The sequence below is a fragment of the Gopherus evgoodei genome, chromosome 18 (assembly GCF_007399415.2).
Source record: "Gopherus evgoodei ecotype Sinaloan lineage chromosome 18, rGopEvg1_v1.p, whole genome shotgun sequence".
NCBI lineage: Eukaryota > Metazoa > Chordata > Testudines > Testudinidae > Gopherus > Gopherus evgoodei.
In genome coordinates, this window is record NC_044339.1 from 21,176,566 (window position 1) to 21,192,915 (window position 16,350).

At 47.2% G+C, this 16,350-nt stretch overlaps 1 protein-coding gene and 1 long non-coding RNA gene across 5 annotated transcripts in view; one reads left to right on the forward strand and one right to left on the reverse strand.

Annotated features, from left to right (window-relative positions):
- The window catches only part of ACOT7 (acyl-CoA thioesterase 7), a 99,320-nt gene extending 90,670 nt beyond the window's left edge, over positions 1-8,650 (reverse strand). The window contains exon 1 of one of the 4 annotated variants that reach the window (XM_030537573.1): positions 8,576-8,650. In XM_030537573.1, the coding sequence (XP_030393433.1) occupies positions 8,576-8,628 (53 nt within the window). In that variant the 5' untranslated portion in view covers positions 8,629-8,650. Of the gene's footprint in view, positions 1-1,937; positions 2,018-8,575 lie in introns of those variants that run through there. The other 3 variants (XM_030537577.1, XM_030537571.1, XM_030537572.1) reach the window with 3 other exon arrangements.
- Positions 100-3,948, forward strand: LOC115636887. Its single transcript, XR_003997099.1, has 4 exons — positions 100-220; positions 1,801-1,919; positions 2,401-2,531; positions 3,636-3,948. It is a non-coding gene; the product is annotated as an uncharacterized LOC115636887 (long non-coding RNA).
- Positions 8,651-16,350: the final 7,700 nt, after the last annotated feature.

Sequence of the window (16,350 nt, forward strand, 5' to 3'; positions counted from 1 at the left end):
AATGAGGAAAGAGCAGTTTCCTTTTCCTAGCTTGCAGTCACTCAGCAAGAGGAACTATCTATTGTGTTCAGCCACTAGTGCGCTTCCTTAAACCAGGGACAGGCAACCTACAGCTCATTTTCATCCAGCCCACGGGCCACACACGTTCGTTCAACTCACCTGCCGGAGAGTGCTGGCTCACCCTGCCGTTTCAGCACACACACACCCCCCTCCTGGGCAGGTAAGTTGAACACGGGTGGCTTGCCATTGATTTTTTCAGTAGGTCAATGGCCCAATGCAAAAAAAGGTTCCCCACCCTTGCCTTAAACTCACCCAATAGTTCCAAGTAATAGGTGACAAGTTTGGAAGCAAAGTTTATATGGGCATGGAAGTAAGAGACAGGCTTTTCACAAAGGCTACATGAAATGATTCATTTCCCTCTGCATCAGACTAACTGACCAAAAGAAAAAAAAAATTGTTTGTGCAAAGGTCCTGCCTAGCTAGAAAAACCAGTCCTGCTAGAGCAGGCGAAGTGATGACGGATTTAAGGGCTTCATGTCAAACATTTCCTCCTTCCTGTCATTTTCTAGCAACTTCACCCCACACCTTTACAATGGAAACAAAGCCTGGGCTACACCTAACACTTAGGTCACCCTAGCTACTTTGCTCATGGGTGTGAGACATTCACATCCCTGAGGCTAGGTCTACACTACAAGCGCTACAGTGGAAGAATTCTCCATCATCCCAGCTACATGAAGGGAGGATTTACCAAAGTGACAGGAAAAACCCCTTTCATCGCTGCAGCAAGGGTCTACATTACAGTACGACAGCAGCATAGCTCCAGCGCCATCACTGCGCCACTGTACCAATTCTAGTGCAGACATGCACCAGCCTTCAAGTCTTCTTACATAAGGAACGAGCTAGATTCCAGTCGAACACAGTACCACGTGCAGCTCGATCTCCTTATTGAGTCCTGTCTGCAGAAGTCTACTCAGCTCTTGCCCGTGTCATGAGTTTAACCAAAAAGCTAAAGAACTCTAGACTCCGCGAGAGCCTGAGGTATGTCTGAGACGATAAATGAGACTAAGGTCATTCTGCCTGGACGCAGCAATGCTGAGAAAGTCACTGGATTACACAGCACTTCTCATTTGTTAATCTGTACCTCTTGCGTGACCCAACAATTTCAGTTCTTTGATGTTTGTGCAGACTGGCTGGACACCTGCAGTATCAGAGTTCGGAAGTCAGCAGGGTGGAGTAGAGCAGTAGAACTGCTTGTAAATACCTCAAGAGTCTCCATTTCACAGACATGTTCTAGCAAGTTTAGCATGAGACCACAGGAAATTACCCCCTAATCTCAGTTGGAGTCCCTACCTGGCACAGACAGCATCCTTGTCACAGGCAGTGACCCCTGCTGCTAAATGCGATGGAAAAACAAAGCGGCACACATAATCCCACCTCCCTCACCCACCTTGGAGAGAGGCCTGCTGATCTGATAGACAGTGTATTGAATTAGCTAGCTGGAAGTCTGAGTGCAGCTGCCGACAGCTCACTTTCTCCATCCCAGTTGTTCCAATCCTGCTCCTCAACCATTTCATATCCATGAATAAAGCTGTACAAACAATTGTACAACTACAATAACCAGTTACAATCTGCCATAGTCTGACTACAATTGCCATTTGAGAGCCACCAAAAACAGAAATTCAGTGTCACACTTTACAAGGCAAAAGACCAGACCAACCTATATTTCAGAGTATTGTTGGCTATATTAAAGCAGTCCGTACATTTTAGAAACTTAATCCACTTGTAACCTTTTCTCTGCAGCTCTACCAAGCAACCCCAAAGGAGGTTCCCACCTCAGCAAAGCTAGCAGGAGCCACAGGAAGCTGCTGTAGGCATCTCAAACAAGACCTCCAGTACCTGGATCTCTCAATGAAAACTAGGTAACTTCTCCCACTCACCTTTTGGGCTTCATGTTAAAATGCAAACGTTTCACTCCTTTCTGAAGGGTACGCATAGATAGCTGTACCTGCAGCATTCTTGCATAAGATCAATGACCGATTTCAGCAAGGAAATGCACGCAAATGAAGTCTTAGAGAATTCTGTGGTTGAGCAGAGCCCTTATCTGTTTATGGGTTATCACATGAAATTGTGTATAGAACATTCCAAGTCCTCCATGCAGACTATGTATTTAGAGATTAATATGTTTTGCTCTAGTCAGATCTTGACAATACATGTCCTGGGAAGAGAGATTCCTCTGAAGCTAGACAAAAGAACTTAAAGCAGCAGCAAAACATATTTTATGTATTTATAGTGGGGGGGGGGGTAGCTTTCACCATCTATTTCCTTGAGAGGGGAGAGAAGCAGAGAGGGTATTTAGACAAATGCTTTTAACTTAGAATTATTTGTAACAATTTTCTTTAGACTACATAGAGAGATTGTCCCCCTCCATATCACTGCACCTAGAAGATAAGCGTCCATCATTCCAGGGGAGAAGGGAGCAAAGATCCTTTGGAGCCAGAAGACCCTTCCAGAGTTTAACAATGTGTAGATCTGTAAGTTGCAGGCATTTTGGTGTGTATTTTTTTGTGAAAAAGCTATTCGCAAATTTTCGCTCCAATGTAGTTTTAGATGGTTTTACACACTGGCATGAGAATTCTTAGTTATAGCCCTGTAAGCCACACACCTTTGTTTTCACAAACAGAACAAAGGATGGATCATTACACAGTGTTTTATAAAACATGCAAGTTAAACCAAAGTCTCATTTACACCGATGAGCCAATAATGCAGATTCCATTAGTCACTGGACTTTAAGATGCTGTTTTTAACTTCCACTCTGCTTCATACTGGCTGACCTCTTGAGTAAGACTGAAAACATTTTGTGCTTCTGTAAATAACTATCAGTTTATCATCAGAGCAGCCAGTGCCAAGAGGTGCAGGTTCCTTTCCTTCTTGTTTATCTGTTCCATACAGTCACCTCTGCTGTCCAGGACATGGCACAGCCCATTAGAGGTGCTAGAGGGCTCTATATGCAAGTCCTGAGACACTGGAAACATTGACAAATGCAATGAAGCATTTGTGCCACCGCACCAGTGGCCCCTGCTGTCACAAAAGGGAGTGGCCATGTATAAAGCATCACACAGGATGCAGCGCAGGGCACGTGCTTATCTCCCTCCAGTGGGGATGGATCAGCAATCTTTCAAAAGAGCAGTGCATCAGTCAGCCTATAAATGCTACGAGCATCTGTCAGGGGCATAGCCACCCAGGCCTGAGCAGGGGTGCAGTGCTGCCGCAGCGGCCCAGAGCATTCCTCAGGCACCTGAGATACAGGACGGAGCTCTGTGCCTGCCCTTCGGAAAGCTACGCTCCAGCAGCTCTGCCTTGCCATTGTCTGAGCCACCCCGTGCATGTGCCCAGCTCAGCAGGTGATGCCCTGTGTCTGGGGGCAACAGGGGAGAAGATGAGCTAGTACAGTTTGTCATTGCCCAGCCACCCAAAAGTTGGGGTCCCCCAAATTTCCACTCCTAGCAACACCACTGTATCTTTCACCTTGGGGCACCTTATTAAAAATAAGGGGAAGTTTGCTGAAATAAAAGAACCTGGAATCAAACTACTTACTAAGCGAGACCAGCAGCAGCATGTGATTTGTTCCGATCTAGGGCACAAAGATCACTTGCTGGACCATCTTGGATAGACAGGACACTAGTATCCAGTACTGCAGCTAAAGAATTATCTCAGCCCGTTTCCCCAGTGATACCTGCCAGGAAGAAACCTCCCTCCACATGCAGAGCAAAATCAGAATCTTACGTGTGGTGACTACATTTAAGCCAACTGCTCTAGCAGCGTCTACACCGTTTCTGAGGAACTGACAGGCTACACTCTGAACCACTACAGCTCAATGCACCGCCACCCTTTTCTACAGGAGATGAAGGTCTGGCCCTGGCCTTTTAACATAAATGCTATTCATAGTGTGTGATGGAGTAGGGGTTGTCTGTGTGGGGAATGGGAGAGCAGGGGAGGATTTTAGGGGATGGACGATACCGGAGCCTGTAACCTGAGCTAGGTAAGGGAGGGGAAAGGTCAAGACCTTTGCCCGGGAAGGAGGACAAAGGAAAGGAGTGACTGGAGGGAAGCAGTTTGAGTTTGGGCTTGGGGCTGTGTGGGCGGAATTCAGGGTATCCTAGCTAGGATCCAAGCACCCTGAAAGCCCAGAAGGACTCGGTGGAGGGGTCCTGACTGTGCCTGCAAGCTCTGCTGTAACCTGTGTTCCTGTTGTCCAATAAACCTTCTGTTTTACTGGCTGGCCAAGAGTCACTGTGGGTCCCAGGAAGAGGGGTGCAGGGCCGGACTCCCCCACACTCCGTGACATAGTGTGGCCATGCACATAAACGAACCTGGAGGACACCTGAAGCAGAGATGGAAAGCCAGTCTCCTACTATTAATCCTCACAAACCCCATCTGCACTCCCAGCAGGCCCTCTACTTCATCACCCTCATTGCCACCTGGCCTTCATCAGCTACTGCCATTGCACATACTGGATGTGTATGTCTCTTATGCCAACGTAAGATGCCCACAACCCTTCAGCAAAGGGCCATAAGGGACTCAGGACATTTCATTCCAGAGCCTACTGGAAGAGCTCTCCAAAGCTAACTAAAGGTAATGTCAAGCAGAGTCATTCCTTGTGTTAAGATGGAGCACTGCCAGGTTAAAAATCTCTGAAAACAAGCCTGCTCCCCTTAGACTACTGAAATCAAGTTTTCAGGACCAGTCCCTTTCCATTGTTTATGATGCCGCTGGTTTATGTTCTCCACCTCACTCAGATTTACCCATAATTGCTGATTAGTTAGTTTCACTTTTAGAGTGTCATCAGTGTTGCTGGTGCAAGGGGAGGGATAGCTCAGTGGTTTGAGCACTGGCCTGCTAAACCCAGGGTTGTGTGTTCAATCCTTGAGAGGGACCACTTCGGGATCTGGGGCAAAATCAGTACTTGGTCCTGCTAGTGAAGGCGGGGGTGCACACAATGACCTTTCAAGATCCCTTCCAGCTCTAAGAGATAAAATTAATGGAGATATTCTCTTTTCTTATTGCAGGGAAACATCAGCAAACAGTTTTATTGTACTGGTGTTCCCATATTAACAGTTATTTTTATTTATTTCATACACCCAAACCTCATCCGTGACTCAAAATGGACCCTGACCCTTTAACAGTACAATACCTGTGTGTAAAGCAGCAATTCCGCTGAGATTTGTAATAGAGACTAGCATGGTTTGGCATGAGAGGGCACTAATCCAAGAAAAGCTTCTCCACCCTCCCTACTTCCAAGAGCTATTGACATGCTACCAGCAGCGGTTAGACACAAAGTTCAACACACACAGCTGGAGCATGGAGTCCAACATGCAGAGAACTAGTGGCTGCAAAAGTTATACAAGAAGTTTATTCACCTCCAATGCTCCCAGTGCCACATTGTCAATACCTGCAAGGAAGGGGAAAGTGGCACTGACAATGTACCTGCTGCATTGAGACAATGCTGAACTCCACCCCTCCTGATCAGTTTCACCCTCACTCCCCAGCTATGTTTGATCTGGGAACAAACTTGTGAAAATACTGGGATTCAGTATACCAGCAGGTGCCATTCTAAAGCTCTCAGCCAACTTCACTATCAACAGCCAAACCTGTCCCCCTAAGTTAATGTATACTCCCCAGGGCTCCCTTTCACTTGCATGACAACCCTCAGTGTCATTCATGTCCATTTTAATCAGCGAATTATTGGCCCACCCAGTTAATAGCAAAGTTCATTTATAACCAGTACTGTTCTCCCAGCTACTTGCCCACCAGATGCCCTGGCTTCCTTCAATTGCATCAGCACTATATTGCTTAGGTTTTGTCAGCAGTCGGGGCAGGGAGCGTCAGTCATTTTCCCAGCTCCTGGGAGCAGTTCTCAGTACATTACAGCCATCCCAATCCTAACCATTGGAATCTTGCTTCAGGTGTGCAATAGGCCCAGGGTAAATAGGAGTTAATGAAAGGATGCCAGGTCAGATAGGGCTCCCTGTAATAGGGAGAACGTCTTGGGGGGGGGGGGTGGTATTTTTAAAAGATCTTCCTTTAAAAACAAGAAGAACAATACGCAAATGTTGCAGTTTAACAGTTATCTTGATTATTCTACCAGGGCAGTGAAATGGCTCCACTTCCAGATCATGGAGCAAGAGATCCCTGAATAGTTCCCTTCACCACTGTTGCACTAAGAAGAAACTTTGCAAGAGCAAGAAGGGGGCAACGTAATGGAGCATGCTGAACTGGGTCAGTCTTTAGTGAGAAGCAAGTTCTATTGATCATGGTGGGCATGTCTTTTGCTTTAAACCTACCCCAGCACTCCCCACCATACGGGAACTCAAGAAAGCCTCTTAGCAGGAACACCCGTAACCCCTGCCACAAAACAAACAGATCCACACAATCCTGTTCACAGGAGAAGGGAGAGAAGCAGCCAGGTCTAGGACACCAAGATCAGCTATAGGAGCAGCCGGGAGAGGTAGCATTGTTTTTGCTATAAACTGATGCCATTTAGTTGCCTGGCATTTAGATACCAAGACAAGAGGCATTTAAATCAAATATCATCAAGAACGTTTATTTGCTTTTACCTTAGTCACCCTCAGACTCCTGCAGAGACCACTTCAGGAACACAGCTACAAACCAATGCCCATGGATAGGCCACAGTATGGCAGTGTTACAGCTACAGAAAAAAAACATGCTCCAAACTGGGCCAACATCAACATGTACCAAATGGGATACAACTGTAAACACACAAAGTGAGACCATCTTACACAAAATGCATTTCTCTTTAGTACTACAGTCACACAACTTCATCGGACTTTACAACAGCAAAGGAAGTAGCTACGCCTTTGCCACACTACTCCATCCTCGACAGTGAGCTAGGCAAGGTATGGTCTCAGCCTGCAGTCTATCTTGATACATTATAGAGAACAGGGTCTACTGAGAACTCTGTGCCCCTGAATCCCATAGTTGCATAACATTTCTCCTAAGACCAGGTATTTGTTTTTATTTAAAACTCAGTATCTTGCTAGGTGCTTTACAAACATTGAGAATAGGGCTACAAACATGGATTTATTTAGCTAGACCTCTTAACAGCATAAGGAGATGAAATCCAATGAGTCAGCATAATTTAGGAGAGAGTGGATTACAGCAAGATGTACCAGGAAGTTTCTCAGTTGAATCCTGAGCATAAGTGCATTTAGCTAAAGGCCCCTGAGGAATAGGTGGATTACTATACCCCCAAAGGATGCTGAAACCTCTCACAGCCTGTTTTTAAAGCCTAATTATTCCCATGTGCATATTACTAAAGATGCCAGGAGACAGAAGCCAGAGCAATTCAGATTAGCAGACTGGTCTATTGATCTGGCCACCAGGCGGGTTTTCAGTGACAACATTCTCTATACATGCATTAGAGGTAGTGACCCCATAATCCCGGCACCACTCCAGTACAACTGAATCTGCTTGTACCATTAGCATTCTGCATTCACCAACACTTCCCATGCCCACCAGCTCGGACTGTGCAAGTGAGATGCAGAAAGGTAAACTGACTTTTCTGCAGTCACACAGCACATCACCTGCAGTGTGGCAGGAGCCACAGTCCGATTTCACAGCCATGGCCCCCCTTCGCCACACCCAGCTCCCTTCCACTGGAGGAGGGGCACCGGGCGCAGACACAGCAGACAGGGCCGGCCACAGCAGAGGGTCTCCGCAGGCACCAGCCTGGTTCCCAGGGTCTCTGGGGCTGCAGGAGGTTCCTCACCCACAGGTGCCAGCACTTCGCCCCCAAGCTGGGCTCACCCCACTGCTGATCCAAGGAACCAGGGCCAAGGGCTGCCCCGTGCCCAGCCCCCCACACTGAGTGCCCCGGGCCAGGCTCTGAGCCACTGGGACCACAACTGCAGCAAGGCCCTGCCACAGGGGCTGCAGCTTGGGGGGGAGTGAGTCGCCCCCCCGCTGGACACACACACACACACACACGCGGGGGGGGCCGCCCCCCGCTGGACACACACACACACACACACGGGGGGGGGGCCGCCCCCCGCTGGACACACACACACACACACACGGGGGGGGGGGCCGCCCCCCGCTGGACACACACACACACACACACGGGGGGGGGGCCGCCCCCCGCTGGACACACACACACACACACACGGGGGGGGGCCGCCCCCCGCTGGACACACACACACACACACACGCGGGGGGGGCCGCCCCCCGCTGGACACACACACACACACACACGGGGGGGGGGCCGCCCCCCGCTGGACACACACACACACACACACGGGGGGGGCCGCCCCCCGCTGGACACACACACACACACACACACACACGGGGGGGGCCGCCCCCCGCTGGACACACACACACACACACACCGGGGGGGCCCGCCCCCCGCTGGACACACACACACACGGGGGCGGGGGGCGGTTCCCTCACACGCCGGGCTCACAGCTCGGTTCACAGGCTCTCAGACCCCGCATTGCTCAGCCGGGCAGGGCCCCTCCCCCGGGCGGCACAGGGAGGCCCGGCCCCGCTCCCGGCCCGTTACCTGCTGAGCTGGATGGCGGCCGGGCCGGCGCCCGCGGGCCCCCGCGCGGACATGGCGGCGGATCTGGCCCGGAGCTGGGCGCGCCGCTGCAATGAATGGGGACTGGGGCGGGGCCAGCGCCGAGGCCCGATCGGGCCCCGCCCCTGAGCTGCCCCGTTGGCTCGTAGAGCCCAGTGACCCCGCCCGGCTGCCCCGCCCCGCGCAGCGTGAGGTCATGGTTCTGCGTCATTACTTCCCCATTGTGGCGTCACAACCCCAGGGGGTGATACCCACGTGTTCCTTGCCCGCCCAGTAGGTGGCTGGTCGTGCGCCCAGCCCCTGCCCTTTGCCATAGAACGGGCGTAAGGGGCAAAAGTGACACCCCTCAGCATGGGGAGCAGGGCCGTCCTTAGGCATAGGCAACATAGGCAGCTGCGTAGGGCACCTCAATATTTGGGGCACCACTGGGTCTTAGTGTCCACCCTCTTGTTTTCCTATCCCTGTTCTGACCCTTCCTGCAGGCTCCCACAGATGGCTGCTCTAGCCTGGTGAGTCTTCCTTGGGAGGGAATCTAGTAGTTAAAAGTGAAAAAACCTCCAGCCTGCCAGACCTATTAGCACAACATTGAAACTGTTAAAGAGACATTCAAGGGGTAATAAAGCCATTTAACAGGCATTTGCCAACCCCAAGGTATATACTGACAGGTTTCAGAGTGGTAGTCCTGTTAGTCTGTATCAGCAAAAACAAGGACGAGTCCTTGTGTCACCTCAAAGACTAACAAATTATTTGGGCATACGCTTTTGTGGACTAGAACCCATTTCATCAGATGTCCACGAAAGCTTATGCCCAAATAAATTTTTATACTGTCAGTTTCTGACTTGACTGACAAAAACAGTTGTGCATTAATGTAATATTTACACAGAACATGTCAGTCTACAGGACCTTAGTTTAAAATTTGCTTTAAAAATATTTCATTAGTGAGCTGGTGAAGATTATAAAATCACATTTCTAAAAAATGCTTGCATAGAGTTTTAGATGCACAATCATCTTTAGCCCTAAATGTGTAGATCTTCAGACATAGTTTTTTAAATAAATCCTTCAAAAGACCTCCCTTATCTAAAATACACATTTTAATTACTATAGTCCTATAGTTAAAAAAAAAAAGAGCTTCCAAGTCTTCCTGTCCTTTCTGTCCATCCCTTCACCACCTCTCCCCCCACTCCCCACTGAAGAGAGCCCTTAAAGGGACAACAGTCCTTCCCTTCCAGATAGCTGGACAAAGAGTTCCCTTTCTTTACTTCTGACTATCTGACAAACTAGTTTTAAAAGAACCCTCCAGCAAAATCAGTACCTTAGTAAGACAAAATCCTTGTTATACCTAAAATCTCTGGAAACATCTTTTTTTAAAGTTGATGAACTTTCATAACCATGTCTCTTGTTATGGAGATCACACAAAGTAAATTACTGTTCCCTTTTTCTAAAAGCAATGAACATTGTTATGAACACACTAAACCTCTCTGATTAATTTAAAAGAATGTCTTTGTTTCAGTGAGTTAAATATGTAGTAATCTGGAATGCTGGTTTAAGATTTGAGTACATTTAAAATATAAATTCAGCTTAGAAAAACTGATGAAGAAAATGTAAAACAGAAGAGCTGCATCATGTATTCCATTATATGTAATGTTGTATTCAGCAGGACAGCTGACTCACCCTTACTATGAAGTTTTTGCAAATAAATCTCTGACAAACTTCAGGGCATATCAAAAAACCTGTGACTGACATTTTTTATTCCCAAATTTTAGTGCTTTTAATTAGGTACTTTCTTCATGTCCATTCTGCATGAGGGAGAGTGCATGGAAGTCTCTGCGGGGAACTGTGACTCTCTGCCACCATGAGGCAGGCAGGGCATCTCATTATCCTTTGCTGTCAAGTCCCTCCTCCCCCTCCCCCACCAGGCTCTGAGCTTGGGCTGCCATCCGGCATAGGGGCATCAGTTTAATAATACTGCGTAGGGCCCCATAAATCCTAAGGACAGCCCTGATGGGGAGCAGGGGATCCCCCTTCCCTGCCATGGCTTGCAGGGAGACAAGAGTTGGGTTTGGTTTTTTAAGAGCTATCAGTCAACCGTGAGAGATAGGATAGCCAAGGAGAGGTTTTATAGGACAGCTAAATTCACTGGCTTCCTATTAAGTATTTAATTAAAAAAAAAAACAAAAAAAACACCACACAGGAAAACTCTACAGCACAGTCAAAGAACATAAAAACGAACTCTGGGTGAAATTCTGCACCTCTGCTCAACAACTTTAGAGGAAAGTCAGCAATTTAGGATCCATGATTAGCTCCTTTTAGAATGCAACCTGAACGGTGGAAAGACTGATACCTTCATAGTAACTAGACACCAGACACCCAAACATGGGGCAGGTGGTTTCAGAACACATACAAAGAGATGGGCCTTGCTCTGACTTGCTTAGAGTCCAGCTCTAGAAGTGGTGAGATGAGGGAGAGTAAAGGCTGTCTATGCTGGAAACTCACACTGGTGCCATTCATTTCTCAGGAGTGTGGAAAACCCACCCCTCAACAGACATAGTTAAGCCAACCTAATGTCTGGTGTAGACAGCATTAGGTTGATAGAAAGGAGGTAGATTAACTACAGGCAGAGCAGAACTCCTACTGTCACTAGAGAAAGTGTCTATATTGAAGTGCTACAGCAGTGCAGCTGCAGCCATGCCATTGTAGGGTTTTACATGCAAACACAGCCTAACCACCAGAGGAAGGGATGAGAAGGAGGCATCATTATAAGGACCCACCATTATACTGTTAAAGCAGCAAAGAGTCCTGTGGCACCTTATACACTAACAGATGTATTGGAGCATGAGCTTTCATAGGTGAATACCCACTTTGGCGGATGCTCCAATACATCTGTTAGTGTATAAGGTGCCCCAGGACTCTGCTGCTTTTACAGATCCAGACTAACACAGCTGCCCCTCTGATACATTATACTTCTGTGATTCATGGACCTCTTGATCATTCCATTACAGATAATGTTTTAATGGTAAATTGCCTCATGTAGCAACACATCATCAGTTCCCACACAGGGTGTCTATCTAATCAATTTATCTGTCTCTTGAGCCACTCCATCAAAGGCAGCTATTGAGGGTGATTGTAACATGACTTCTAGGTAGCAGTGTCCTTTGGCAGCCCTACCTCTCCCCCCATAAAGCCCAAATGTGGAACAAAGACCCAAACTGAGGGGGATGCAGACAATTCTTCATGCAGGAGTGTGAAGTTGGTGTAGGATTCTTTCCTGGGGTGGAAGTAGCTCCCACCCATTAGTCTTTCTATCTGATGTAAAACATGTCAGCCAAAAAAGTGAAGGGAGAGTAGATCTGTAGGCTTGGCTACACTCGAAACTTCAAAGCGCTGCCGCTGCAGCGCTTTTAAGTGTGGGTGTGGTTGCGGCGCCAGCGCTGGGAGAGAGCTCTCCCAGCACCGCATATACTCCACATCCTCATGGGGATTAGCTTGCAGCACTGGGAGCTGTGCACTGTTTACACTGGTGCTTTACAGCACTGTATCTTGCAGCGCTCAAGGGGGTGCTTTTTTCCACACCCCTGAGCGAGAAAGTTGCAACGCTGTAAAGCGCCAGTGTAGCCAAGGGCTGTGTCACACCTGGGTGGCTAGAACTGCACCAAATAACATGAGAGGCAGGACTGCAGCAAAACAATTTACAACTTCAAGAGATTAGAAAATTTTCACTGAACCAGGTTTTCAGACAAAATTTCTTCTACAAACCTAGTTTTGCTTGTGTAAATGTCTCCCTGTCCATGACATTTCCTACCAAACAGAAATTCCAAGTTTTGACCAACTCCATTACTAACACAAAATCGTCATTCTTAGAGGGAATGAAAGTTCTAGCCCTGCTCGCCTCCCCACCACTGAAAGGGTGGCAGTCACCAGTCATTTTTCAGCCTGTGTGGAGTGCAGGGACTGTGTGCATGCTACTTCAGGTGATACAGTCCAACAGAGACACCTAGAGTTGGATCTCATACCTGTGTGAAATATCACAGCTGCCATCTGAACTGCGTGACCTGTGCTCCCAGGATACAGAGTGATCCCATCAGGGTGAAGCACAATGCTCGGGTTCCAAGAACAAGAAATACAAAGTGAATGACTCACTCTGGGTATTAAATTCCTGCCACTCCAAGTTCTGCAGTGTTTTCAGGAAAGTCACTATATAGCTTGGGACTGCTCTTCTTGGGATTAACTTTTCAGATCAGTAGTCAAACACTAACAAGCTGCTTCTGTCTTTTCTTGGAACATAGCAATACGACCCACCTGACTAGAACCAAGAGTAGGAGTTTAATGTTCTTAATTGTCTGTCAGACAAAGACCACTACTACAGAGGAAATCCAAATTTAAAGTAATTAATTGCTTCTTGGTGTCGAGCTGACCTATTGTTTGAAAACTGGTGTCAGTTATGAAATGACAACTAGGAGGAATAGCTTAGATACTCCATTGACTTTAATGGGGTTATTCCAATTTCTCACCAGTGTAAGAGCAGATTCTGTCCCTAAGTGCACTTGATGCTGAATTGTCATTGTTGAAAGTGATTGAAATTTGATTTCAAACTCAGAGATAACAAGTCTACATGGCAACTCACATTCCTGCTAAGCATTCCTGCCCAAGGCCTAAATGTTTAGAGACTCATACTCCAATCCATAACACAAGCAGCTCTATAGGGATTCAGCATCAGGACACAAGTGGTACAGGTGAAGACCAGAAGAAAGATTGCGTTTATATTTTCAGAATGATAACTGGCCCTTGCTGGAAAGCAGTGTGAAGGACAGTATTATGCTGCTCTCCGGATCCTCAGACTGGCTGAATCCAGTATGACATCTTGTACATAGCCACAAAAAAAGAGACCAAAATAGTCATTTTTCCAGAGTTGTAGTTTATATTACAATACCAGTCGCATCGGCATTAGTTAATGGCCAATTCCGCAAGCCTGGCTGAGTCTGGGTAATGATCACTCTTACAAGTGAGCTGTTCCACTGACATCAGTGCAACTAAGTGCTACTCACAGTGACTAACTGTTGCAGAAATAGGCCAGAAGCTGACTGAACAGAACAGATTTTTAGAGAAATAATTAAATGGATATTTCCATCTAATGCTAAACGTCTCCTTCCAAATGTTGCTGGGAACTCTCCCTTTCTGCTCGTCTCGCTCACATTAGACTACGAAATGACTGACACCATTCCCTCCTTCTTTTCTACATTTCTGGGGGCTTGGTTCACCACTATGTTACTCCAGTTGTACCCCACTGGAGTTAAATTGGTGTAACAGCAGTGAACCAGGCCTTTCAGTTAGAACATTTTACTTCTGTCTAACAAGTATGATCCCTGGGCAGAAGAGAGACCAGGCTGTATGATTATTGTTAGCAGCTAGTTTATGAGTACTTGCCCTCTGCAACTCACTTGCACCTCCCTGGCACAAGGTTAGCTTTCTTGTGCTATGCTGTATCCTCTGCAGCAGCAGCAATGACTTGGCAATCTGTCTCCATCTTGTGTTAAAATTGAACTTCTCTTCCATGTCTATTTGTGGATTGTTCTCTGCCTCATCTTTTATTTAAGGACAAAGTGGTTCTTGAATTTTCAAAAATGCCAATTTATTTTTTACTGATTTGTGGTTGGTCTGACTTCATTTGTATTAGGATGACCAGACAGCAAGTGTGAAAATTGGGACAGGGAGTAGGGTGTAATAGGACCCTATATAAGACAAAGCCCCAAATATCAGGGCTGTCCCTATAAAATCAGGACCATCTGGTCACCCTAATTTGCATGTTTGCATTTTATTTAAGACTCTAAGAACATCAGTGGAAAGCTCCATGGGAAAGGGGCAGAATCTACACCCCTCACAGTATCTGTCTACATGCCTGTCTAGCTTACTGCTCTGCACTGCTGCCTATCACCACAGTATTTCAGTGCCTTCCAGGGAAAGTAACAGTTAAGTCCATGGAGTCTGATACTTCTCACCTTTGGGGTAAAAGCTCTGCCTGGGGGAGGTTGCATGGTTTTGATTCTGTACATTTTATTCATGTGCCCCCCAAACCCCAGCCAATCCCCAAAAAGTACAAGGGGGGGTCTTCCTCTCACTAACTGTTTCAGCTGAATGCCAGGAATCACCCTGGGGTCTCAGCATGTCAGTCTGTTCCCAACCCTGGAAAGGGCAGAAGCAAAGAATTAATGTGCTTAGTAACACAGCTCCACAGATGGACTAGGCATTGGCCTAACTTCATTCAGAAAAATCAAGTTGCCTGAAGCAGAGTGTGAAAAGCTTCTGGGATTCATAGTGGCACAGGAAACTGGCAGCCTTTGTGAAATGAGTCAGTGGTCTCAGTGCACTTCCTATGGGCAGCTGCCCAGAACAGTAAAAACCTATTACCACAGGCCTCTTCACATGTTAGCAAGAGACACTGACTAAAACGCTGTGGGAAGAAAGGAAGCAGCTGCCTCTCCAGAGCTCTGGCATGGCTCCTGGGAGCCACCAGCAGGAATTATGGCTCCAAAGTCTAGTATTCCTCAGAGGGCCTCCAGCCCCAGTCCCTCAGTGCTCTTGTCTAGGGTGCCTGTGGGGGCTCAAGGCAGGATCTTGCCCTTTGTTAGGTAGATACTGAGCTAAGCAGAAGGATAATCATAACACAGGAGAAGCAGGAAAGGCCCGTGTAAATAGGAGGTATTGTCAGAGTGAAGAGATCGACTATCTGGCTTGGAAATGGCAAGAATGAAACAAATCTGCACTGGAAAGCAGGGCTGATTGGGAGCAGGGCACAGTACAAATTACCGGGGCCTGGAAGGGAGTCCGGCTTCCTCAGTCCTGTTTAGCTGGTCTGCCCTTGCTGGGGGTCCCAAAAATAGGGCCCAAACCCACTCTCAGTGGCCCTGTTGGAGAGGCAGGAGGGAAATCTCCCAAGTCAGCAGCTATAGGGAATCTCCAGGGGCATCTTAAAAGGCTAACTAGTTTGATCAGTGACTGGAGACAGGTACTGTGTATTCTGGTTAATTGCCAGGCAATCTCAGTCTTGCATCAGGAAGGAACTGTAGGCTGTCCTGTGAAATTAAGTATGTATATGGACCCTGATAAAGTGTTGGATGGGAGTGGGGGTCCTGTATCTGCTTCTCAGCAGCTACTGGGATTCATTGAGTGGTGCTGTGGTTGTGGGGAGGTCTTCAACACCCAAGCTCCAGGAGGAGAGGAGATGGGTATTTTTAGAAGCCCCTCCTTTGGGAGGGGACTCTCAACAATGCGTGTTTCAGGGATCAATCTGAAAAGCTGCTGGTTTTTCTTGACTTGATAGAACATGCATTCACACTAACCCATCTCACCCAAGTGTTCAGGGCACCCTAACATTGTATCTTCATCAGAATGAATCATAATGCAGTAGGATAAAATACACCAATCTATGCTGAAGTCATCTGAAGAAGAGTGTGGTATTTCTAGGCAGCATACCAAGGAATCAGATGTGGGCAACACACAAAGATATTTTGTACTTAGGTGCACCCCAACATAGGGGACTTTGAATGCAATCCCATTTGTGATTAAAGCAAAACAGCTTAAGAATTAGAGAAATTAAATGCCAAAAGCCCCCTTGAGCTCGGGGTGGTGAGGGAGGGAAGGTCCAGAAATAGAAAGGTAAAGTTTCCAGCAAAGTTGTGGGAGATGTGTCCCATATGGCATGTGTTTTACTGGGGGACTGTAGAACAAACAGTAAAACATCATTTTTTAGAAAACAAAAGTCC